General features: G+C 49.3%; 3 protein-coding genes across 6 annotated transcripts; 1 reads left to right on the top strand and 2 right to left on the bottom strand.

The window, feature by feature from the left end:
• Window positions 1-381: 381 nt before the first annotated feature.
• On the bottom strand, window positions 382-13,434 carry patl1 (PAT1 homolog 1, processing body mRNA decay factor). 2 transcript variants are annotated; one of them, XM_086297150.1, is made up of 20 exons: window positions 13,297-13,434; window positions 10,104-10,209; window positions 8,823-9,050; window positions 8,493-8,747; window positions 6,768-6,844; window positions 6,487-6,567; window positions 6,167-6,361; window positions 5,874-5,975; window positions 5,102-5,188; window positions 4,383-4,600; window positions 4,163-4,304; window positions 3,924-4,041; window positions 3,743-3,840; window positions 3,043-3,102; window positions 2,800-2,945; window positions 2,553-2,712; window positions 2,355-2,480; window positions 1,683-1,774; window positions 859-1,008; window positions 382-766 (listed from the first exon to the last, which is right to left on the bottom strand). In XM_086297150.1, the coding sequence occupies exons 1-20, from the start codon at window positions 13,309-13,311 to the stop codon at window positions 745-747; spliced, it is 2,478 nt and encodes an 825-aa protein (XP_086153276.1). In that variant the 5' UTR covers window positions 13,312-13,434; the 3' UTR covers window positions 382-744. The 2 variants fall into 2 exon arrangements, with proteins under 2 accessions (XP_086153276.1, XP_086153278.1); XM_086297152.1 differs by lacking the exon at window positions 5,874-5,975.
• LOC147328620 (uncharacterized) lies at window positions 12,500-23,105 on the top strand. 3 transcript variants are annotated; one of them, XM_086297208.1, is made up of 5 exons: window positions 12,500-12,692; window positions 20,419-20,762; window positions 20,831-20,938; window positions 21,216-21,735; window positions 22,360-23,105. In XM_086297208.1, exons 2-5 carry the CDS (start codon window positions 20,616-20,618, stop codon window positions 22,593-22,595), a joined length of 1,011 nt encoding a protein of 336 aa, XP_086153334.1. In that variant the 5' UTR covers window positions 12,500-12,692; window positions 20,419-20,615; the 3' UTR covers window positions 22,596-23,105. The 3 variants fall into 3 exon arrangements, with proteins under 3 accessions (XP_086153334.1, XP_086153332.1, XP_086153333.1); XM_086297206.1 differs by lacking the exon at window positions 12,500-12,692 and adding an exon at window positions 13,434-13,501; XM_086297207.1 differs by lacking the exon at window positions 12,500-12,692 and adding an exon at window positions 18,075-19,631.
• On the bottom strand, window positions 13,352-17,623 carry LOC147328621 (uncharacterized). Its single transcript, XM_086297442.1, has 4 exons — window positions 16,143-17,623; window positions 15,480-15,905; window positions 14,643-15,075; window positions 13,352-13,462 (listed from the first exon to the last, which is right to left on the bottom strand). Exons 1-4 carry the CDS (start codon window positions 17,621-17,623, stop codon window positions 13,352-13,354), a joined length of 2,451 nt encoding a protein of 816 aa, XP_086153568.1.
• Window positions 23,106-24,089: the final 984 nt, after the last annotated feature.

Below are 24,089 nucleotides of genomic sequence, written 5' to 3'. Positions count from 1 at the left end.
GACAATTTTACAAAAAAAACAGATTATGATCAGAGTCCGCTCATGAAGTGCTCCTCCCCCAAGTTTGTCCTATGGGCGTTTGCCAGAGACCTGATTGGTCAGTCGGCATTGGGCCTGTTTGTTGGTTTCTTATCTAAAACCCTGATAAGAGGTGACTGACGTGAGCCCCACACTCTGTGACCTTCGTATGATTTACCTGTGAATTACTCACCTGGGCAGAATGTCGTTTCTTCCTGATGTTGTTTCTCATGCAAATCAAAAATATCAGTGAATTAACCACAACAACATTTAACATCACATTTTTGCATAACTGATGGTTTTTGGATCTGCGATTGGACGGAATCGTCCGGAGCGTTTGCACGTGTGCAGAAAGAGCCGAGATTTTATATAATAGAAATACTTTCTTTAATCTGAAGGTTCATCACAGACATATTCGTAAACAAGATACTTAAAAATGCAGATTTCATTAACTTTTGTCCCCATTCAGACGCTGAGTGTCGCTGTCACACACACACACACACACACACACACACACACTAAACACAGAAAAACAAAAGTGACTAAAGATTCTGCTTGATTAAAATCATCCGCTGTGGCTTCACTTCGAGTGCGCGTGCACACACACACACACACACACACACACACACACACACACACACACACACACACACACACACAGAAAACAAAAGGTCTGCATCGGGTGGGTGGGTGGGGGAGGGGCTGCGTCGATGCGTGCAGTAACTTCTACCTGGACAAAGCAGAGATCCTGAAACAGAAACAGGATACAACGTCAGTTTAACGTCGCCCCTCTCGTGTTCTCGCCGTCGCTCGTCCGCCGCTCGTCCGCCGCTCACTTACTGTAGCTTGTCCTGTAACAGCTCGAGCCTCTGCCGGTCCACGTAGCGCGAGAAGAGGGAGAGCAGGTTGGGAGGGGTGAAGAGGGGGGGAGAGAGGGACGAGGAGGGGACGCTGAGCAGCTCCCTCGTCACCGAAAACACCAACTCAGTCCTGAGGGAGGAGAGAGGCGGGGTCATGCTCACTGTCATTAGCACGAATCACATCAAACTTTCCCCACCAGGGGGCGCCGTTCTCCAGCAGCTGTATGGAGAGGAGTTCATCTTTTTTCAGAGATGATGAAGATCGCATGACTCACTGCACCATCTTGTGGTGGTAACTGGTATTACAGGTTCAGTTAATTCTGGAAGATTTTTAACTACTTTTTAATAAAAATAAACCAAAAGTATTTGAAACAATCTTCCAAATTAATTTTAATATCATTTATTACATGTAGCAATCCTTTTACGCTGACTTAGATGTTAAGCTGCACACTTCTGTTCTGAGTGCACGCCATACTGAGGGGCCAAGTTTTCAGCTGTGTTGCGACAGGCTGCTGGTAACAGAGGAAACCTGAAACCGTTCATCTGTCCGTTATGTGCAGACACAGCACTGGCTGAGCATCATGTGGCTGAACAGTGAAAACATTCAGGTACAAGAACGACACTGTTCAAATCTTTGACAGACCTTTGACCAGGTGCTGCTTAGACCAATTTAAAAATATAAAACGAGGGGTGGCTCAAGACTTATACACAGCACATGAAAAGTAGCCGAGCAGAGGCGTCAGTGAATCCTCTGAATACAATTATATGTTAGATTGTTTTAAAAATGACACACGCACGGCTCACCATCGATTGTCGTCCATGAGCTGACAGTTTGGGTCGGAGCTCTGCATCCTCTCACCTTCACTCAGGATCACGTAGAGCAGCGTCACGCCAAACTGGACAGAAACAGGCGTGTGCATGTGAACACATGTGGACGAACATCAGTTTGTTAAAACAAACAAACAAACAAAAAAAAAAAACAGCAACAAAAATCCCCCCAAACCGTCTCCCAGAGCCAACGCATCACTCTGACAACATCAGATATACTGAAGGAGAAGAAAAGTTCTCTTTGGTCTCTGGATAAAAATCCCAGAGAGACACAAACCCAGCGACGTTTGAGGAACAGGAAGGACAAACTGTGCGTGTGAGGATCTGCAGGTGCGCTGATGTAAGCGTTCCCGTCCATCCTTCAGGGACTCCGAGCACAGCTGCGTCTCTGCAGGTGATGCTAGCTTTACACTCTTCGGCTTGTTTTACAATGAAATGAGCGCTCAGGTGTAATCATGTGATCACAGACTCTGTCAGAGCAGCTGCAGCAGCTGAAATCTGGAGTTTGGTCGTGACGTTGAAGAAAAAAAGTTCAGAAACTTTGGAAACAGGAAGTGGCACAAACGGCATTTCCTTCTGTTGCTATGGGTGACCTGGAGTGAGGCGCGTGCTCTGTGATTGGTCCGGGCTGGGCTGTGGGGCGCGTACCTTGTTGTGCAGCACTGTGGCCAGCTGGCCCTCGCTGCCTTGGAGCTCCTGGAGCAGATCTGTGAGGGAGGCGCTCGATAACGACTGGATCACTGCAGAAACCGGCTCCACCAACCAGCACAGCACCTGAACGGAGAGCAGAGGCGTTAACGCCGCACAGACACAGGTGAAAGTGATGTCACTTCCTGCGGGGGTTACCTGGTCCTGTTTGTCCTTCTTGGCTAAAGCGGGAAGGTTGCGGGCAATTGCCATGACAACAGCAGCAGCCTGCATTGAGGGCAGGAAGGGGAGGAGCCGGGAGATGAGCCGCTTGCCCTTCCTCACCGACATGATCATCACACACTGCTCGTCACTCACTCTTCACAGAGGAGGAGAAGAAAACGTTACACCGCTGAGCCGCCTGTGACGGCGCTGATTGGACAGGGTAAGGGCCGCCCCCTCCTACCTGTCGTCCCACTCTTTCTCCCGCAGCGAGCTGCAGAGCTGCTCCGTGTTGCTCTTGTGCTGCTCCAGCAGAGCCTCGCGGTCCTCCTCCGGCGCCTGGACGAAGCACTTCTCAAAGTCCTGAACCTCCAACAGCAAACTGTACATCTGCAGGGCGGAGGGGGAGGAGGAGAGAGGAGGAGGAAGGTTACATTTCCTGCCGTCTGCATGAACATCCTGTCGTGCACGGCTCTGCTCGTCCTACCTTCTCCACTGTGTAGAGGATTTGTCGCCTCTTATTCCAAACCTGCTTCTCTCGTTTCTCCTTCAAGAAAACGGAAACAAAAAGATCAACGGGAGCTGAAACCTGATAAAACAGAAAAGCAGAACCAAACAGCTGCTGTGTCACATGTTTCTATCTGCCTGCTGGGTTTGGTGGATAAAGTGGATTCAGGACAATTTGAAGCTCGTTTCACAGGGACACTGATCCACCGTAACACCGACTGCCAGCTGTGCCGTACGTCCAGCCTCGAGTGGAGCTGCTGGGCCGCAGGCTGTTAGCAGCGTCTGCTAACGGCAAAGACTCAGGTTTCTCTCAGAGCGACATACAAACACACATGTGAGGGAAACACTGATGTATTTAGTGCCATAACGTCTCATTTATTCTCATTTCCAGCCGACTCTTAATCAGAATTCTGTTTTCCTGATTCGATCACGAGGCAGCTTTCTGATGTGATCAAACCTTTCACCAAGTTTCAGAGCATTTGAAGTTGTGGAGATCCTGCAGCTGCTTCATGGTCTCACAACGTGTTTTGTTCTTGTGCGACCTGATCGTCACCTGGTCTAAAGAAACAACCCGCTCTCATCTGAGCCTCCATTTTTGTTTATAAAGCAAACTTTCCGAATAAAGTGCAGCTGAAGCAGCGTCGGCATAAAAACGTTTGCATGTAGAAAGAAATAAAAACCTCGTCGTCTGAGCGAGTCGTCACCACGGCGTCGATCATCTTGCGGGGGTTGTTGACGCTGGAGACGGTCAGTTTACCCAGAGAGCCTGCGAACTGAACTGCAGACAGACCCGCGTCAGAGCTGAGCTCGATCAGCAGCGCGACATGTGACATCATGCGGCGAAGCGCCGGTGTGGGTTACCTGGTCTGTAGGTGTGCTCCACCTTGGCCACCTGAGGAGTGATGAGCTTGGTGGTGTGCTCCTTCTTGCTGCTGTCTTGTTCTTTCTCCTGACGCTTCTCCATTTTCTCATAGTAGTTCTACACACACACACACACACACACACACACACACACACACACACACACACACACCATGAACAACCATCACACTGACTCGTGTGGGGCTGCTTTAGCTGAAGCAAGTGTCGGTGAAACCCACCTGATAGTAGTAGTCATCCAGGTAAGGGTCTGTGCTCTGCAGCTGCATCATCTGGATCTTCGTCACCCACTCCTTCTCTTTCTGAGTCATCAGGTTGCTGTAGGGGTCTCTGCTGCGCCGGTCCATCCCGGGCCTGCGGTCCCTGCACAGACGCAACAAGACGATGACCGCGAGTCAAATCGACCAATGAGCAGGCTGTGTTTCTCGCGCACTTGCTTACCCTCCTCGGCTCTGCATGCGCTGGGTGAGCATGCGGCGGTGCTGTGGGTGAAGGTGAGTGGTGTTGTGCCGGAGCGGCGGCGCGTGGTTAGGAGGCCCGTGAGGTGGTGGGGGGCCCATTCGGTGACCGTGCGGAGGAGGAGGGCCTCCGAAGAAGGGCCTGAAACCTCCCCCGCCTGGCAGCAGAGGAGGAGGACCGCCGCGGGGAAATCCTGCCACCTGGACACACGGGACAGTTGAGAACCTGAGAAGCTGTGAGGGAGCGTTCGCTGACATGTCATCGATCACGCTTAACGAGGTAGCCTAACATGTAAGTAATAACAACATGTATGTAAAAACATCCATCCGCTTCTCCTTTTCAGGGTCGCCGGTGGCTCTGGAGCCTATCCCAGCTGTCATTGGACGAGAGGCGGGGTACACGCTGGACAGGTCGCCAGTCTGTCGCAGGGCCAACACACAAAGATGGACAACCATTCGCTCTCACATTCACTCCTGCAGTCACACCTGTGGGCAATTTGATCAATTAACTTATCCCCACTAACTGCATGTCTTTGAACTGTGGGAGGAAGCCGGAGGACAGAACCCTCGCAAACACGGGGAGAACATGCAAACTCCACACAGAAAGACCCTGATGGTGGAATTGAACTGGCTGTGTGTAATAACATCACGTATATGTGTAATAACAACATGTATGCAAGTCTGCCAGTGTGTGTGTCTGACCTGAGAGTTGAGCAGCTGGGCGCGTTGAATCTGCGACAGAACAGGACCGACTCTGGGGGGGAACGGGCCGCGGCACAGAGGAGAGTTCTGACAACACACAAAAAAGTGACGTCAGAGTAAAACACGGTGATGAGGTCACATGACCGCGCTGTTTGTGGGGAAAACTAAAATCGGAGCAGCTGGGCCGAAGCTGTAAATATGATTCCCGCCTTTATAAACATAGACGGGTCCTTCCTGGACCTTTGTGGGTGTGACTACACACAGCAGCTCGAGCCGTCCACACAGTCACAGGTTCAAGTATTTTCATCCACAGCCCTGGTGGTGACCGCGAGGCTCCGCCTCCGCAGGTTCACCTACAGAAACCTGCTGATGTCATCAGCCCCACACAGACTGAACGCTCTTCAGTCATCCTGATTAAGCTACAATACAAAGTGCAATCATTTCATTGTGATCCCAAATCACACAGCTCCACCCTGCAGCCTCCATCAGCTCAGTGCTGAACCACCTGATCAGGTGCTGGTGGAGGTCACCACACAATCAGCTGCTAGCTCATCAACAAATACAGCAAACAGTGATATTAGCACTTTTATTGTTCCGTGGTGCGTAAATGAAAACCACATGATATTAAATCCTCACCAGTATGATTCCTGTCAAAAATAAACCTGTGATGTCTTTTCTATTTGGCCTGTAAACACGCTGCAGCGCACCGTCCTGAGCGCAGGAGTCTGCTGACTAACGCAGACGGGGCAGCGGGTGGAGAGGAAACACTCACAGCAATGTTGAGGAGGGTGTTGGGAGACAGACGCTCGGGGAAAGGAGCGGGGTATCTGTGCTGGACCGGGGCTCTCACGTGGACCGCAGTGGGATGGTGGATCTACACAAACACACACAGACAGAGGGCGGGGTTAACAGAGACTGAGCCCTTACACGCAGCCGGACGCCTGCCGTTCTGCTTCGTAACCTTAAAAGCACATCTCGGCGCCACGGCAACGTTTAAATCCTGCGACAGAAACACGTGTTCACAGCAGGGAGGGACACCCAGCAGGAAGACTTCCTGTTTCTGACCTGGTGATTCAGCGCGTGGCTCATCGGCTGTTTGGGTGGAGTCCCGATTGGCACCGCCCTCACCGGAGGGGAGCCAATCACAGGGGAAGAAGAGCGTGGAGGAGGAGCCCTCTCTGACAGATCCTCATCGTTCCTGCCCTGAGGAGCTCGTTTAGGATGGCCCACCTCTTTGATTATCGACATGAGTGGATTATCCTGAAGACAGAAATATGAACAATAACAACATTAATGTATTTAGTCGTTCATTTCTTTATGTTTGATCCTAGAATTAACACCTAAACTGAACGGTTAGCTATCCAATAAGAAGAGTAAAGTTTAACCTCCATGTGTGTGAGCAATCCCGGGGTGACGCTCACGGGGCCAAAGCCCATGCTGTTCTCCCAAATACTGTGAGAGCTCATCTATGAGAGACAGATTCAAGAAACAAACATGCACATCAGGCTTAAACCGATTCTGCTGCAGTGATCAGACTAAACACAAGACAGGAAATCTTAAATCCACCTGTTCGGAGATTTTTGGTGCATGATTCAATTTAATTTTCTCAAAAACATTTTGCCACGCTGCAAAGTCTGATACGGCACATGAAGGGAAAAACACTGACCTGGCCCATGGGGGCGGTGCCTCTGCGCAGCAAGTGCTGCTGCTGTTGGTAGCTGAGCATGGACGAGGGAGGAAGGCCTGAAGCACAACAGCAGGTTTCAGTTACACAGGGCAAACACACAGCATGCTTCTGGAGCTAATGTGAACTTAAGCTGCTGAACGAACAGCAGAAACATGGAGTCATCGCCGGCCTGATCCTAGAGCGGGAATCTTTGGGAAGCTGCCCGGCAGTTTCAGAGAGCACAGCAGCCTCACACGAGGCGTTCACTTGATCTGCTTCTGTTCAGTTTTACTGTCAAACATTAATTCAATTCAATCTTATTTATATGTCACAACAAAAGTCGCCTCAAGGTGCTTTATATTGTACAGTAGATACAGAGAAAAACTCAACAATCATATGACCCCCTGTGAGCAGCACTTTGGCGACAGTGGGAAGGAAAAACTCCCTTTTAACAGGAAGAAACCTCCGGCAGAACCAGGCTCAGGGAGGGGCGGGGCCATCTGCTGTGATTGGTGAGAGAAGGAAGACAGGATAAAGACATGCTGTGGAAGACAAATACTTTCTTGCTCCAAGTGTGTGAAAGGCTTTTCCAAATTTCGGATACCAGCGTTTCTCATGAGGCAGAAAATGACTCCTGGTTTTACCTCCCAAGTTCCCGACATGCAGAAAGCAAACAGCAGGTAGGTCTGCTCTGAGCATCGCAGCCACGAATTCAACATCAACCCTTTAGGCTCCAAAATCTGCCAGTGGGTTAAGACGCCAAGCTTTCTTACAACGACTCTTTGATGAACAACAGATCGATCAAAGAAAACAACCAAGTGCATCTTTAAAAATATGAAATTTCATCAACAGCTGCACCAAGGCCGATCAGCAAGCACTCCAGCGGGTGGTGAAAGAAGCTGGCAGAATTATTGGAACAAGTCTGCCAGAGATCAGTAATATCTTCCCCACTCGCTGTCTGAGGAGGGTGCACAGTATCCTGCGGGACCAACATCACCCTGCGCGCCACCTTTTCCATCTGCTGCCCTCAGGGAGAAGGTACAGGTCTATACAGGCCAGAACATCCAGACTGGCCAACAGCCTGTATCCACAGGCTGTGAGGCTCCTGAACTCTCTGCCCCCCTCTCACGGACAATAACCATATCCAACTTCTTAATAGCAATGAACTGGTCTGCATTGGTGCATCATATCTTTATTCTCTTCCCCCTCCTGCCCCCCCCCCTCTTTCTTAAATAGATAACTATCATATCTGATATCATATCTCACAGTACAATAATATTGAATGGGTTGCATTGTTGTATTTTGTCATGTTTCTCAGGTCTTTGTCTGAATTTCTACGAACATTATTGCTAAGGATTGTCTTATTGCATTGGAGTCACACTGGGTTAAATATGTACACTTGGGTTTTAAGGGGTATTTATTATTTTCTTCTTTTTTTTGGGTTGTATGGAAGCCCCAAACGCAATTTCATTGTTCTTGACAATGACAATAAATAAATAAATACTAAATACTAAACTTATTCAACATTTAAATTCCCCAAAATGAAGCTGCTCACACGAACCAGCTCATATAAAAGAGACCAAATGACAGACGCTACGAATCAACTGTGACCAACAGTCATGTGACAACAGATCCACAGTCAGGGTGCGCACACGCACGCACGCAATTAAAATCTTGGTGACATCTTTAAAAATAAAGCCCACTGAGCGGTCGACTCATTCTCACCTGACGCAGGGAGCCCGGGAGGCAGCTGGTGCTGGGGATGCTGGTGTGGCTGGGTGGGAGGCAGGATGGGGGAGGGCTGCGGCAGGACTCTGGGCTGGTCCAGCCCCCGCAGGGCGGAGAGGCCGGATCCTGAGGAGCCGGGGGGCAGACCGGGTCTCTCAGCTGCCCCGACTCCAGCGATGGCCGGGTCAGCGTCCAGGATCAGCCTGGCCAGAGACTCGGCCAAATCCCCCTCCCCCACTCGATCCTCCACATCTGAAGTGAGAGATTACAGACTTTAAAAGATGCCGATCTCCACTTGATGCTTCAGCGTCTGATGACATCACCTACCTGATGGCGGCAGTCTAGACGAGGAAGAGGAGAAGCTGAGGGAAGCGAGGGATGATGGTGGAGGGGGATGGACTACAGAAGAAGGGATTCGGGTGGAGGACGGGCGCTCGCTTGTGCTCAAGTCTGAGTCCCCTCCCATCCCCCCTCCTCCGAACCCCAGCCCCGCCCCTAACTCGTCCCGTTCATCGAGCTCGGCGAGGCGCTTGTGTTCCTCCTGCCAGTCGTCATCTGGAACAAACAAAGAACATCAAATCTGCGCAGCCCCAAATCACATGTGAAAGGTCAAAGGTCACCACAGACAAATATGCAAAGACACAAACCATCCGACAAAATAAAAGCAGAGACGTGAGGATGAGAATCCGTGTTCATAAACACACAGAGCGCCTTCAAACCCTCAGAGGTCGCACGTACATGTGACCTCCTCGTTTATGGGGCCTCTTGGAAAATATCAGAGTATACCGGGGCTGTAAACGAGCGGCAGCGCTGTCATCCAGAAACTGAGCTCGTGTGATCTAAAATACGGTTTCTCTGCAGTCGAGCAGCACCGCGCTCCTTATAATAAAGAACCAGGCTGACAGCAGCCACCGATTTGAGCGTCTAAATGTTCTAAAAGCTTAGTGATACAAATCTACCAATAAATTACAGATTTAGCTCCCCAGTAATATATAAAATAATTATGAGTTTCTCTCCAGTAGCAATGAAGACTCCAGTAAAACTGTGGCCTACATGTCATCCTTGGTTCAATGACTTGTTCATGGTTAAATGCTTCAGCAGCACATTCAGTCTTTTCTCACTGAATGAAAGGAGGTGAGAACAGCTGGGCCTGTGTGCTAATAAAAAGCAGATGTTGTTGCAGATACTCAAAGATAATCAGGGTATAAGTCACCCTCTCAGTCATCAGCCTGTCAGAGCAGAGTCTGAGAAATGCTGCGAGCTAAGTGAAGGAGCTGACCCTGTTCCTGACGCGCTGATGCTGCTATCGTACAGCTAACTCAGTTTCATGGTTCAAACATTTCACTGCACGCTCCACAACAGCAAAGAAACTTATCAGTCATTGTGAGAACCGATGCTGCTCATTGGTTTACTCCATTTTGTTATTGTTAGACTGTGTTTGAGCAATTTGTGTGCACGACGTGTCCGACAGGCCCGAGAGCAAGAAAAAACTAGCCAGGCGTGTTTAATACGAACATCCAGGAGATCTGACAGGACAGATCCACAGTACAACCTCACCTCGTCTAGACAACAGAGTCAGACTGGAAAAAAAAGATGTTTCTTTCTTACCGATGGCCCCGGCTCCAAAAGTGTCATCATTGAATTGATCGATTTCATCTTCGTCTTCTATCAATCCATCATCTTCCTCCTCCAGCATACAGTCTTCATTCAGGGACTAAAATAAAGGAGGACAAGAGGGATGAAAAGATCTACAGATGTGAAAGACGAGGTGACCGAACAGCTGCGACTGGGACGTCAGAATAATCTGTGACTCTATAAAATAATGTCTCAACACTCAGAGCTGCAAAGCCTTCACCATGATTCTGTCTTAGTGTAGTTTGATCTTGCTTAGCTTTTATACTTTCATGCTTTTTTTTAACCTTATGTTTAATTTGTATTTTGCTATGTTTTATAATATTGCTACTGTTATTGTACTATTGTAAGGTGAGCTGGAGGGTCTTAAAGGTGCCTATAAATAAAATTTATTATTATTAATATTATTATAATTTCTACAGCTGCAGATATGTTGTCATCCAAAGCCCTCTCTCCATCAGCATGAGAAAAACCCTCTTGGCCTCTAAATCGTGTGGATGGTCCTGCTCGACACACGGCTCCATCAGACATTTATAGTAAATCAGATCCACGATCTTATTCATTCTCAGAGCTCTGCAATCAAAAGCATCCTCTGGGTGTGTCCGATCTGACACACAACCAGTTCAGTGAGTCTCAGAGACAATCAATTCAAAAAGCTGACGTGTTTTACTAGTGACACATAAATATTATTGCTTAAAATATGTCCTGCTGCTGCTTCAGGGCCCTTCCTCCATGTGAGGGATGATCCTGATTCAGCTGTTGTAAAACTGATGAGACATTAAACACAAGCTGACACTGTTAAAAAGTTGATTCTGTTCATCTGGATGCAGCGTTTTGTGGGAGAAACGGTTCGTCACTCATCCAGGTGACGTCTTCAGTCTCAGCTGACTGCAGGTTTCCCCAATCGTATAAACAGGACATCTCTGTGAATGGGACTCATGGCCATTGATCAGTGGTCTTTGATCAGTGGTTGTTGATCTATGGTCATGAGAATTTGCATAATTAAGACTAAGGACCTGACCTCCCAGCCCATTGTTCCTTCAGTGGGCTGGTTTCAGTCATGATGCAAATGCATGTTTATAAGACTGAAACCTGCAGTCAGCTGAGACTGAAGAAGTCACCTGGATGAGTGACGAAACGTTTCTCCCACAAAACGCTGCGTCCAGATGAACAGAATCAACTTTTTGGAGATTTACTTTCCTGGATGATTGAGATGCATCAAGACGTTTAAAAATGTTCATCAATTTTCCGATGCTTATCCAGACGGGTTCTCAGGAGCTAAACAAAGACTCCCAGACTCCTCTCTCCACTGTAACCTCCTCCAGTCTTCTGGAGGACACCTACATCCTCCCAAAGCAGCCAAAAGACTTCATTTGTCATCATGTTCTGGGTCTGCTCAGGGTCTCCTCGTGTCCGTCCTCAGCCGGGATAAACGAGAGAGCTGTGCCAGGAAGGACATTCGGCGTAAATCTGTGCTTCCTCTTGGCAACTAATGGAGCAGCCGAAAGTAAACGGCAGCATCCATACCGCCAAATAAATCTTGTTATTGATCCGGGTGCATCGTTACTCTTTACCGCAGGAACTGAAAGAGCTTCACAAATTTCTCAGCAGAGGCTTGTTTACACTCAATATAGAAAAACGTATCAAAGATGGCCCACAGGTCTCAAAAATACATTCACAGAAACTGCAACGATTGCACCAAACAATGCAGGTGCAGCAGCCTTGCACGCTTTACTCTGAATCAAAGTAAATGATGACAATATTTCTTTATTGTTTTGCCGTCTTGTGCTACGTTTCCTGATGAAACCCTCCACTTTATCCAGGCTCAGGAACTGTGCTGGAAGTGTAGTAGCTTGGCACCGTGTGAGGGAGAAGGTTATGTTAAGTTTACTTTTTAAACGTGGTCATTCCAGGTGTCAGGAACGAGGAGTACTCGGGGCAAGCTTATTGTTTAAGGACCTGTGACAGACAGCCCACGGTGAAAATCTTCACTTGAAAATCGAATAGGATTGAAAATCAATAGGTGTGATCACGGTGGCCATGTCAACTTACAAAGGTCAGGATATAATTTTAAAATTAAGCCAGATGTCTTAAGCATAGAGAGTGATGCCCAGTCTCTTCCTCGCAGTGAGAAACACAACTTCCTTTAGCACTGGTATCAGATCAGTGGATATCTAGCAGATACCTTAAGCTGCAGTGTTGGTATCTGGATCTAAACGGAGCTGGAAAAAGCTGGATCACGCCTACCAAACACTGCGCATGTCCTCAGAGGCAGCAGTAAATTCATTCTTGTCGAGCAACTGACAGATTTGTTATACGACGGTTCATTTTATGAATAAAATGCTGACTCGCTGGAGCTTACAGCACCGTTATTATCTTGTATAAACTGGCTGATCATCAGTGTGCTGTCAGGGCCACATGGACCTGTGATGACAGTTACTTTTATTTAACCCATCCAGGTGCCAGAAAGTCTGATTCAAACCGACACTGGGCCTTGGAGTGGTCAAAGTGTGCTAAACTGAGCTGCAAAAGAAACGCCTCAGCCTGAGTTGGCATTTATAGCATGTAAGTAAATACTAGGAGTAGCATTGACAACTGGCCAAATGCTAGCAGTAGCTAGCTGAGACAATGACCCTGCTTTCACTGGGAAAAACATGAAACGCAGAAGACATTAACTCAAAACAGGAACACTACGGTACTGACAAGAGAAGCCATTAGTAGCCTTCCATTTTTAAACTACCTGCTTGGAACAATAACGTTTCTTATCACAGCACTCTGGCACCCTGCAGCTAGCAGAGGTTAGAGAGAGAGTTAGCCGCAATGCTAATGCTGACGTGATATCGCATATGACTCGCGTCGATTAAATGCTGCCCTCAGAGGCCGAATACGACACAGTCAGGGCCGCTGCGACACTCCGGACTGTCACAGCGGACGCTGGTTTACTTTACAGTACTGTAACCCACACGGGCCGAGACAGGGCTCGCCGTCCCCGGTTCAGCACCAGGAAAGCGGGCTGCCTCGCAAGGCCGCACCGAGTTCAGCCGCATAAACAATAGTGAACGCCGAGCACGTACAGCGCGCGCTCTGTGGTCATCGTGAGCTCTCCGGGACTCACCGGAACTCTTCCTCGGGAAAACACACCTAATTATTTCCACAGAGCTACACTCACCTGAAATCGAAACATCTATCCGCAGGCTTTCGGGAGAAGGAGAGTGCATGGGAAGCTAGGCGGCGCGCAAATGACGCCAGCAGAGGACGTCCTCTAGGACCCACGTTACGGAACGACGTGAACGAGCGCGCATTTGACGTTCGCGCTCCGGGCTGTAGCGCGCCTCCTGAAAATGAGGAAACAGAGCGAGAAAACAACAAAAACGGTAAATAAAGAAGAAAACAGCACATCAGACTTTACAGCAGCGATTTTCTCTGCACTGCAGCTCGCCGTTTGCTCAAAGTCATTATTTAATAGCTTCATTGGACTAGACCACGATCATAAAGCTTTTTTTTAGAAATAAGGAACTGCATTATAATGGCTCAGCTCAGTGTTGTGTTGTTGGAATAAATGTTTTAATGAACTCAGTGATTTCATTTATCGAAAACAAGCCATAATACGCGAATAATGTGAACGATTACATTATTAATATTACAACTATACAGTGCTGTGCGAAAGTCCCGAGCCACCCCTTTTTCCTTTGGATTATTCCCTGCGAGACAGACTTTGTTGTAATGTTTTAAAGTGGTCCTGAGCAGCAGGTCTCCACAGTGGGCTGTTTTTGCACTTGTGCTTGTGCCTGAGCATTTTCAGAGGAATGATTTTTTTATTCTTGGCTTGTTAAGCCGCCCAACTCTGCCTCATCACAGCCAGCTCAGCAGAAAATACATTTTAAGTTGCTTCTTTAGGCACTTTGTTACCAGCAGCCTGACAGATCATTCATTCCCATTTGTTTAGTTGTTTAGTGTTAGTGTCATTTGTACTAAAAGTTCAAATACTGATTCAAATTCTTTACTCCAGTAAATACAATACAATACAATTTTATTTATATAGCACATGCCAAAGTGCTTCCCAGAATGAGTTAAGAGCAATAATAAATACAAATATAAAATACAACATAGAAATAAAATATACTAACAGGCGGGTGACATAACTAACCAATAATACACCAGGCATAGTAGGCACCAGTGAAGTCCACACACAATGCTGAAGGTTAAAACATTATAAACATTAACAGAGTGATAAAGATAAGTTCCAGTACGCTAAAACAAACACAAAAAACCAGGAGCAAGAGAGTCCAGAACCAAAACACGACAGTCCACTAGTCCATAACACAGTCAGGGGGCCGACCGTGCACACAGCAACGGCGGCGACGGGCAAACAGTTCTGGGGGCCGACCGTGCACACGGCAACGGCGGCGACGGGCAAACAGTTCTGGGGGCCGACCGTGCACACGGCAACGGCGGCGACGGGCAAACAGTTCTGGGGGCCGACCGTGCACATGGCAACGGCGGCGACGGGCAAACAGTTCTGGAGGCCGACCTCTTGGAAGGTAGTGGCGGCCACTGAGCAGGTCCGGAGGACGGCCGCGATGCCAGCAGCGGCGACGAACTCCTTCCGGAGGCCGTCCCCGAAGGCCATGATGCCATCTTAGAGGCCCGGAAAACGGCCGGCAGAGGCGAGGCGGAACGGGTCGAGCTGGCACTGACGGCGGCGTGGCAACCACAGGACCAGACGGGGCCGGACCAGACGAAGGCGGAGCTGAAGCCGGACCAGGCGCGGATGAGGACGCGGAGGCCGGACCAGGCGCAGATGAGGACGCGGAGGCCGGACCAGGCGCAGATGAGGACGCGGAGGCCGGACCAGGCGCAGATGAGGACGCGGAGGCCGGACCAGGCGCAGATGAGGACGCGGAGGCCGGACCAGGCGCGAATGATGGCAGCGGGACGGCTGCGGAACCTGACGGCAGCGGGACGGCTGCGGAACCTGACGGCAGCGGGACGGCTGCGGAACCTGACGGCAGCGGGACGGCTGCGGAACCTGACGGCGGTGATGCTGCAGGAGGTGATGTGGAGATGTGCTGGCTGGGTCCTCCAGGACCCTCAGCTAACGAGGCGTGGTGCTGGGTGGGCTCCTCGGACCCTCCAGCAGACGTGGCATGAGGCTGGACGGGCTCCTCGGGCCCTCCAGCAGACGTGGCATGAGGCTGGACGGGCTCCTCGGGCCCTCCAGCAGCCGACACTTGAGGCTGGCTGGGTTCTCCTAAACCCCCAGCAGACGACACTTGAGGCTGGCCGGGCTCCTCAGGCCCTCCAGCCGATGAGGCAGGACGCTGGCTGGGTTCACCTGAACCCCCAGCTAACATGACGTGAGACTGGACGAGCTCCTCAGGTCCTCCAGCCAACGAGGCAGGACGCTGGCTGGGTTCACCTGAACCCCCAGCTAACATGACTTGAGACTGGACGGGCTCCTCAGGCCCTCCAGTGGAACCAGTCTCTGAAGCAGCAGGTACGGAGACCTCTGCCAGTGGGGACACTGGCTGGGACTGAGCAGCACTTTGGCTAGACTCAGGCAGCAACAGTGGGATACAGTCCTCAGAGGGCTGAAAGTGTTCCCCAATACACTTAGCAGAGGACTGAGGCGGACGGGTGAACTCACTTGAACTCTCAGGGGGTGCTGAGAGCCGAGGCTGTTCTGGTGAGTTCTCCGGTGAGGCTGCTGGTGCTGGCGTCTTGACCTCTAGGGGTCCAGAGTTGGCTGGTGACTGACACCTAGCCTCTGGGGAGGCCCTAGAGGGAGCCCAGGAAGGAGGGCCCGAAACACAAAAAACCAGGAGCACGAGAGTCCAGAACCAAAACACGACAGTCCACTAGTCCATAACACAGTCAGGGGGCCGACCATGCACACAGCAACGGCGGCGACGGGCAAACAGTTCTGGGGGCCGACCGTGCACACGGCAACGGCGGCGACGGGCAAACAGTTCTGGGGGCCGACCGTGCACACGGCAACGGCGGCGACGGGCAAACAGTTCTGGAGGCCGACCTCTTGGAAGGTAGTGGCGGCCACTGAGCAGGTCCGGAGGACGGCCGCGATGCCAGCGGCGACGAACTCCTTCCGGAGGCCGTCCCCGAAGGCCATGATGCCATCTTAGAGGCCCGGAAAACGGCCGGCAGAGGCGAGGCGGAACGGGTCGAGCTGGCACTGACGGCGGCGTGGCAACCACAGGACCAGACGGGGCCGGACCAGACGAAGGCGGAGCTGAAGCCGGACCAGGCGCGGATGAGGACGCGGAGGCCGGACCAGGCGCAGATGAGGACGCGGAGGCCGGACCAGGCGCAGATGAGGACGCGGAGGCCGGACCAGGCGCGAATGATGGCAGCGGGACGGCTGCGGAACCTGACGGCAGCGGGACAGCTGCGGAACCTGACGGCAGCGGGACGGCTGCGGAACCTGACGGCGGTGATGCTGCAGGAGGTGATGTGGAGATGTGCTGGCTGGGTCCTCCAGGACCACCAGCAGATGTGAGGATGTGCTGGGTGGGCTCCTCGGGCCCTCCAGCAGACGTGGCATGAGGCTGGACGGGCTCCTCGGGCCCTCCAGCAGACGTGGCATGAGGCTGGACGGGCTCCTCGGGCCCTCCAGCAGCCGACACTTGAGGCTGGCTGGGTTCTCCTAAACCCCCAGCAGACGACACTTGAGGCTGGCCGGGCTCCTCAGGCCCTCCAGCCGATGAGGCAGGACGCTGGCTGGGTTCACCTGAACCCCCAGCTAACATGACTTGAGACTGGACGGGCTCCTCAGGCCCTCCAGTGGAACCAGTCTCTGAAGCAGCAGGTACGGAGACCTCTGCCAGTGGGGACACTGGCTGGGACTGAGCAGCACTTTGGCTAGACTCAGGCAGCAACAGTGGGATACAGTCCTCAGAGGGCTGAAAGTGTTCCCCAATACACTTAGCAGAGGACTGAGGCGGACGGGTGAACTCACTTGAACTCTCAGGGGGTGCTGAGAGCCGAGGCTGTTCTGGTGAGTTCTCCGGTGAGGCTGCTGGTGCTGGCGTCTTGACCTCTAGGGGTCCAGAGTTGGCTGGTGACTGACACCCAGCCTCTGGGGAGGCCCTAGAGGGAGCAACTGTCTCTGAGATGGCCGGCTTAAATGAACCAGCAAAAGTTTGTGTGGAGTGTGTTCCCTGCTTGTAATGAGGCTGTGAGGATAAAGGCTGGGTAAATGAGTGGACAGGCTGCTGAACTGGTGGCAACTGAGCTACAGGTAGCGAAGTAGTAACAGGTGGTGGAGTGGCTGGCTGAACTGATAATAAGGCTGATGAATCTCTTGCCAACTGAGCTATTGACTGGGCTATGGACTGTAACATGGTGTCTACTGGGTCTGACTGTGACTGTAATGGAGGTGATGATTGAGCGGCTGACTGAGTTAGCGACTGCTGGGCAGCTAACCGAGCTACCGGCTGAGCAGCTGACTCAACGAACACAGCCCCGGTATAAACAGTCATATGAACTGGTGAAACAGACGGAGCGTCTTTTCCACTCACCACAGCCGGCAGTTCCGAAGTCCTAATCTCCGGCTGTGGGGCGACGCGCCATTGGCGCGATAGTCGCTTCCTCCCGGGCAAAACCTCCGGCGGGCCGGGCAAAACCTCCGGCGGGCCGGGCAAAACCTCCGGCGTCCGGCTGGGTTGGGAAGCGGTAGCGGCTGGTGGGTGTAGGTGAAGTTCGTGAAGGATGAAGTCTTGCACGAGTGGGTGTAGTGAGTCCAATAGCCAGGGATAATCCGTGAGCAGCTGTTGCAGTCTGGCTTCCAGAACGTGGAGGAATGCTTCTCCCTCATGCTCTAGCCACAGGTTGATTATTTTTGAAGCGGAGTTCGTGATGAGGTCCCGAAGCTCCGTGGGTGGGGTGAATGCCGCTAGATCCATATCTGGCTGGTCCGTACTGTCACGGCGAGTGAGGTGAGCCGTGTGGAGGAAATGAAGGAGGATCCAAATGCAGGCAGTCGTGAAGGTGTAAAGGTGGTTTATTGAACATGAAAGTAAATACAAACGGCAAATGGAGCTAGAACTAAACTATACTGGGATCAACTAAACTACAGAGCACAAACCTTAACGAGAACGACCAGAAGAGACTAACGGCGGACAGCAGGGAGAACACACGGGTGAGACATGGTAGAAACACAGATGAGGCAGGTTGGAATACACAGACAGACCAGCAACTACAATAACGGAGGACATGACTTAAATACACCCAGAGAAACACAGGGGAATTACACACAGCTGAGAATGATCAACAAGACGAGACAGAGGTAAAACTGAACACACTCACATGAGACCCAGACCTTCACAATAAAACAGGAAATGAGAACACCACACCAAGACGCAGACATGACACTGAGAGACAGACAGAATGACACATGGAACCTGAACTAAACTAAACGTGAGATACAACCGAGAACAAATCCTTAAACATGAAACTCAAATAATAAACATCATAATCATCATCATAAACACAACAAGAGAACAAGAAAACAATCCCTGATGCAAACTAAAACCAAAACATAATAACCTCAAACATAGAATAACAAAAACATGAAACTCCACATACTGGGTCCAACGGACCCAGACCCGTGACATTTAGTCTGCCTCAGTTTATATGAACAAACATAATGTGACATGTACAGATTTAACAACACGAGGACTTCCGTGTGAGCTTTAAATGAGCGTCCTTCCTTTACCTCTAAGCTCTCCTCTTCCTCTCCTCTCCTGTCCTTCTTTCTTATCTTTCTCCATCTCTGAGTGATGTTAGCTCTCTTTCTTCTCTCTCCCTGTGAAATAAGCAGCTGGAGCTTTAGCTGCAACACACCGTGAGACAAACAGTTTGTGTGTTTGCTGATGTTTGTTGAGCTCATAGAAAGGCTGCATTTTAATTTTTTTTAATTGTTGGAATTAGGGATGGGTACCGGTGTCCGGTGCCATGATGGCACCGGTTCTGACATAAACGGTAGTAACCAGACCGAAAAGCAGCGCACATTTTGGTGCTTTATTTTGGTGCTTTTTTTTCCTGAGCTGTGATACACTTCTAGCCAATCATTTTACGTTTCCGAGGATAGTAGGCGGGTCCAGGTACGTACGTTCTGTTAGAGCAGAGCTACAGATTAAAAATGTCCAAGGCGAAGCGGTCAAAGTCTGGCTGTACTTCACAGCAAAATATGCAAACTCAGCAGCAACAAGTGCTTTAAGCTGATACTGTGATACTGTCAAAGGAGGTAACACCAAGAATCCGAGGAAACACCTGGCGACGCATAGCGTTTTTTTTAAAAGCCCAGAAATGCGCCGTATTTGATAGCTTGCTGCGAGACCTCACACTGTGCACGTTGGGTGGGTTGCCAGTTATCGGACCCGGAGCAACATCCCCCAAAAACCCGAAGAGGAGAGTCCTGGCCCCTAGCCCTGCCAGTGTAGCAGAAATGATGAGGATGATGATGCAGCAGCAGCAGTTCTTCTCTGCGTGAGGAGCTTAATGTTGTTCGTGTGTAATTTACGTTGAGTAGGCTAACCACGTTATTACATTAATGCATGTAAGGTGAACTAGCAAACCTCATCATAGCTACATGCGGCTGTCTTCTTGTTTGATGGCAGATACTCCCTTCACCCTGGCCAAAAAGGCTAAAATGACCAAAGAAAAAGTGGAAAACAGTTAAACATGAGAGGTTTTTGGACAAAGTTTGTGTTCTCCATTCTTTAAGCACCGGTTTGAGCACCGGCACCGTTTCAAAAGTACCGATTTGGCACCGGTATCGGATAAAACCTAAACGATACCCATCCCTAGTTGGAATTATGAGAATAGAATCGTACAATCAGAGTTTGATCCTTCATGCAATAACACCTCCAGTCTCATTAGAGTTGTACAAACTCTGTTTTAGCTTTATGTATAATAATAATCATCCATTTATGTGCACTTTGCAGTAAATTGTCTATTTTAAATAATTAACTAATATATAATAATATTATATTACATTATTATTAATAGTATGATATTATTAAAATATAATATAATAAAATATTTCTATTTTCTCAGCAAAATATAAAGAAATGAGTGACTCATGACTTTTGCACAGTACTGTATCTGCAGTTTTACACGTGAAAAAGTAAAATTGTAAATGTGCAAAAATGAGATGCTGTTGTGTGTGTGTTTTATCCCACAGTAGAGCTGTAATATTGCCACATACTTACTGAAATCTTTTACTGAAATGCATTTTTTATCTCTAACTCTGATTATTTTGTTATTTCTTTAGTTATAACTGTGCGAGCGGCTCTCTACATAATAACAGCTGCGCACTGGCTCAGCACTGATGCACACATGGAATTTAAACAATACATCAAAGTGCAGTTTTTGCATTTTTACCAGAAACAGCGCAGTGCCTCCTCACAGTGAAAGCAGAGCTCCTGAATACTTGCATGTGTGTGAGTGTGTTGCGTGCTGAGCTCCACCATGGTTCAGTGGCAGCTCTGCACTCCGGAGAACCTGATGTATTCAGGGTTTGGCCGTCCTTTTCCACGACACGGCCTCCAGCTGCTCTTTTGGTTTTCCAACCAGTGTGTGACCTGCGAGGTCGTCCAGCTGGTGGTCACCATGAAGGTAAGATCAGGTCTGTGTGTGTCTGTGTGTGTGTGTGAATCAGACTAACACCTGATGTGTTTCCACAGCTGGTGTCGGACTGTCAGCCGGAGAACGGGAACTTCGGCTTCCACCTGTTTGGAAACATGGAGGAGCTCCTTCCTGTTCTGAGCAGGCCCAGGAAGAGCAGGAGTAAGGTGTGCCATGTTTGTTTGGTAGTTTCACAGGTAGAGATCAGTCTGCTTCCTGTTAGGGGAACCGCCCAGCTGGTTATGGTTCAGTAAAAACACTTCAGTTTGAGGTTTCAAGCTCTCAGCTGGAATCTGAATGGGCAAACATGTCATTATAAGTGAAATGAGAAGAAGGGGAAAGGCGGGAGCGTGCAGGTGGGAGTAGGACTCAGACTGTAGGGGCAAAGTGCTGTTTTATTCCTCCTGTGACAGCCTCTGCCCTCCATCTTTACTCTCTTTCCAGGTTACGTACTTTGAGGTTGGCAACCTGAGCACAGAAACTTATCCTGCTTCTGCAAACCTGCCGGCGTACGTGAGGGAAAATTATCGGTCGGGTGTCAGAAGCAACAACTCCAACATCGATCGCATCATCATTGGTTACCGGGTGAGGACCCGGGTGGTGGAGACGGTGTACATCACTGAGCACGACCCAGCCGCCTTTGGGAGGTTCAGATTCGACAGGACTTTTGAAATCAGCTGTGAACTGATCCAGGCCCTGCAGAACCCCCAGCTGGACCTCACCAGCTTCCTCATCCAGATGGGCTACTACGTAAATGTGCTCCAGGGCATAGGAGAGACCCCCTACTCGGATCCATCAGCTCAGCAAACCTGCAGCGTGGTGCAGTACTACAGCGGATCCACACAGCAGCCCAGCAGCTACGAGCAGCACGTGCACTACAGCTACAACACATCAGCACAGAGCGGGCCTGCAGCTAACTACAGGAAACTACCGGCGTACAGTTACTGGAAGCTGCCTCGTGAAGGTAAACCTGCAGTCAGGGTTCAGTTTAGCTTCACATGTAAAAGTTTTTAATGGCAGAAAATGTGGAATATGTCTGACTGGCTTCTTTGGTCAGGTCGCCCGAGTTCAAGCTGAGATGTGCGCTTCGTTTGAGGTTTTATTTCCCCAGATTTGCATTGTTTTTATGATTTGTCGTTTTGGTTTTCTTTCACAAGAAGCACTCGAGTTGGAAGCAACTGGACGTCTTATCCAGATGTGCAGAAGTCTCAGTGATGAGGTGAAACATCTAAAAAAAGACGTCCAGTCGTTTTCCACTTAACTGCTTCAGATGATCATGAGCTGTAGCAGCAACTGCACCTGTTAAAAGGCCAGGACTTTATGATGTAATGTGACCTTTAACCTCTGCTATTTATTTAAAATCAAACCATGTGTGTCATGTTTCCCTACAGACAATGAGCTGGTGTCATATCTGTGCTTTTACTTTAGCTTTTTATATCACCTGTAGGGTCTGCTGAAGAATTGGCTCCTGTAAAAGTTCTGGACATGAACCTAGAAATGAAGCTCCCATATTTAGACGTGATTGTTCAGAGCTGCTACACCGCGAGCCAGATTCCATTTTAAAGACTTTCTGAATTTCTGTCTTCAGCTTTCAGTGGAAAACCAAAGAAGCGGGATGGCGGCGAGGACTTTGGCTTCCTGAAGCTTCTTCTCGGCGCTGGAGCGCTCTACTTAGCAGCCAAGTGTCTGTTCTGGTTACTCGGCAGCTGGTGGAGCGAAGACGTGGACGGAGACGTGGCGCTGAAGCCACAGTGGACTCCGACGTTTTGGCGCCGCGCTCCCAGCGATCGGCACACGCACGTCATGCTGGATTACGTCTTCTAAAACTCACACGTGGTATCAAATGTCACACAAAGCTGTGGACTTTCTGGACTCCAGCCTGTGCACTGTGCTGTTTTCCACACTGGAGGAAAAATGATCATTTTAAACGATTTTAAGGTGTTTTTGCTTTATGTTTGACACAGACTGGACCAAAATCACATTACGCATTCATCCATGCATCCAGCTGAATCTGTAAACACTGAAGTGCTGATCTCTGAAATCTTACATTTTAAAAATCAGTGCAGTATTCATGTGATGGTTCCTGTTCCAGGAAGCAGCTTTAGCTCCAGATGACTCAGTTTCCACTTCCACAAAGTCAGCTCTGATTATTTTCATTAGTGGAGAAAGAAAGCCATCACCAATCGAGCTCCGATACCACCATTCACCGCGGCAACGGAAAAATAAAGAGCAGGGCAGCGATTTTAATCCAGAAGACGAAGCAATATGAGCGTGTGTCAGGACGGGCGCATCAGAGATCACACACTCGCAGTGAGACTGGTTTTGGTCGTTTTTAGTGGAAAATAAACTCAAACTTTGAATCAAATATTGTTTGACATAATTTAAAAACTAGAGCTCAAAATTTCAGCATGAAATGTAATCAGATTACAGACTGTCTGTAGGTTCTTTTAGTCGTGTTTGAGACTAAATATTCACATTGGGTCTTGGGAATGAGGCGTGGGCTGGGAAGGCCACAGATTTCTCTCCACAGGTTCGACTCCCGAGGCTGGAAGCAGAGAACAGTGAGTTCAACAAACAGCTCTGACCCCAGCAACAAGGTGACACCACAGCACCAGAGGCCAGCGCACACACTAACACAGGTGAGTTCACTGCCCACTGCCTCCAGGTGCGAGGACTCGTAGAGCACGAGTGTTGAACATTTAGATTCTGTCGATCGTGTCGGAGAATGGCCGACACAAATGGAGATGCTTTGAAACCAGTAACTCCAGTAAAGTAACTCCAGTAAAGTAACTCCAGTAAAGTAACTCCAGTAAAGTCCAAGAATGAAGCAGAGAGCCGGAAATGAGCAGAACTTTAAGGCAGGTCGCACAAACATGGATAAAAGTGCGTTAGCTGTTTGACACAGACATACGGAGGGCCAGGAGTGACTAAATGAAGTAATGTGATACACCATTAAATAATTGATGAAATGTTTAATTAATTAATGAAACATATTTTGAGAAGTAATTAAATGACCATTCATTTATTTATTTCAAATTTTAATTAATTATTGACACAATTCATTAATTCATTTTGTCACTCCTGGTGCTCCGTATCTCTGTACCTCTTTTTACTGGTCGCCCAACTTTCAGCAGACCATATTAGGTCGAGTAAACCTCGAGGTATTTCTCTGCTGGACAGAAATCTAATCATCGCTCTTTTTTTCTGAAGAACGAAAACCAAATCTCTGCCGCTTTGGATTCAGTAAAATTGTTCCCTGGACCTGAGATCTGAATATTAACAGGTGTGAACGTATGGCTACGACATCCTTAAATCTGG

This window comes from Aulonocara sp. 'chitande type north' Nkhata Bay, linkage group LG6 (assembly GCF_057382095.1).
Source record: "Aulonocara sp. 'chitande type north' Nkhata Bay isolate Kocher_YH1m ecotype deep benthic linkage group LG6, A_spYH_male_GT1.1, whole genome shotgun sequence".
NCBI lineage: Eukaryota > Metazoa > Chordata > Actinopteri > Cichliformes > Cichlidae > Aulonocara > Aulonocara sp. 'chitande type north' Nkhata Bay.
This window is presented reverse-complemented; position numbering and strand designations above follow the sequence as displayed.

Excerpts from the sequence above, each read along its gene's own strand:
- patl1 (XM_086297150.1), bottom strand. Across the intron at positions 4,601-5,101 it reads CCCAGCTGCTCAACTCTCAG|GTGGCAGGATTTCCCCGCGG; the intron begins GTCAGACACACA and ends CCGTGTGTCCAG. Across the intron at positions 767-858 it reads CTGTTACAGGACAAGCTACA|GATCTCTGCTTTGTCCAGGT; the intron begins GTAAGTGAGCGG and ends TTTCTGTTTCAG.
- LOC147328621 (XM_086297442.1), bottom strand. The coding sequence starts at position 17,623 with ATGACTGTTTATACCGGGGCTGTGTTCGTTGAGTCAGCTGCTCAGCCG. Across the intron at positions 15,076-15,479 it reads CTCGTCCAGTCTCACGTCAT|GTTCCGCAGCCGTCCCGCTG; the intron begins GTTAGCTGGGGG and ends CGCTGCCGTCAG. Across the intron at positions 13,463-14,642 it reads AGAGGTCGGCCTCCAGAACT|GAGGCGCGCTACAGCCCGGA; the intron begins GTTTGCCCGTCG and ends CCTCATTTTCAG.
- LOC147328620 (XM_086297208.1), top strand. The coding sequence starts at position 20,616 with ATGGTTCAGTGGCAGCTCTGCACTCCGGAGAACCTGATGTATTCAGGG. Across the intron at positions 20,763-20,830 it reads AGCTGGTGGTCACCATGAAG|CTGGTGTCGGACTGTCAGCC; the intron begins GTAAGATCAGGT and ends GTGTTTCCACAG. Across the intron at positions 20,939-21,215 it reads CCAGGAAGAGCAGGAGTAAG|GTTACGTACTTTGAGGTTGG; the intron begins GTGTGCCATGTT and ends CTCTCTTTCCAG.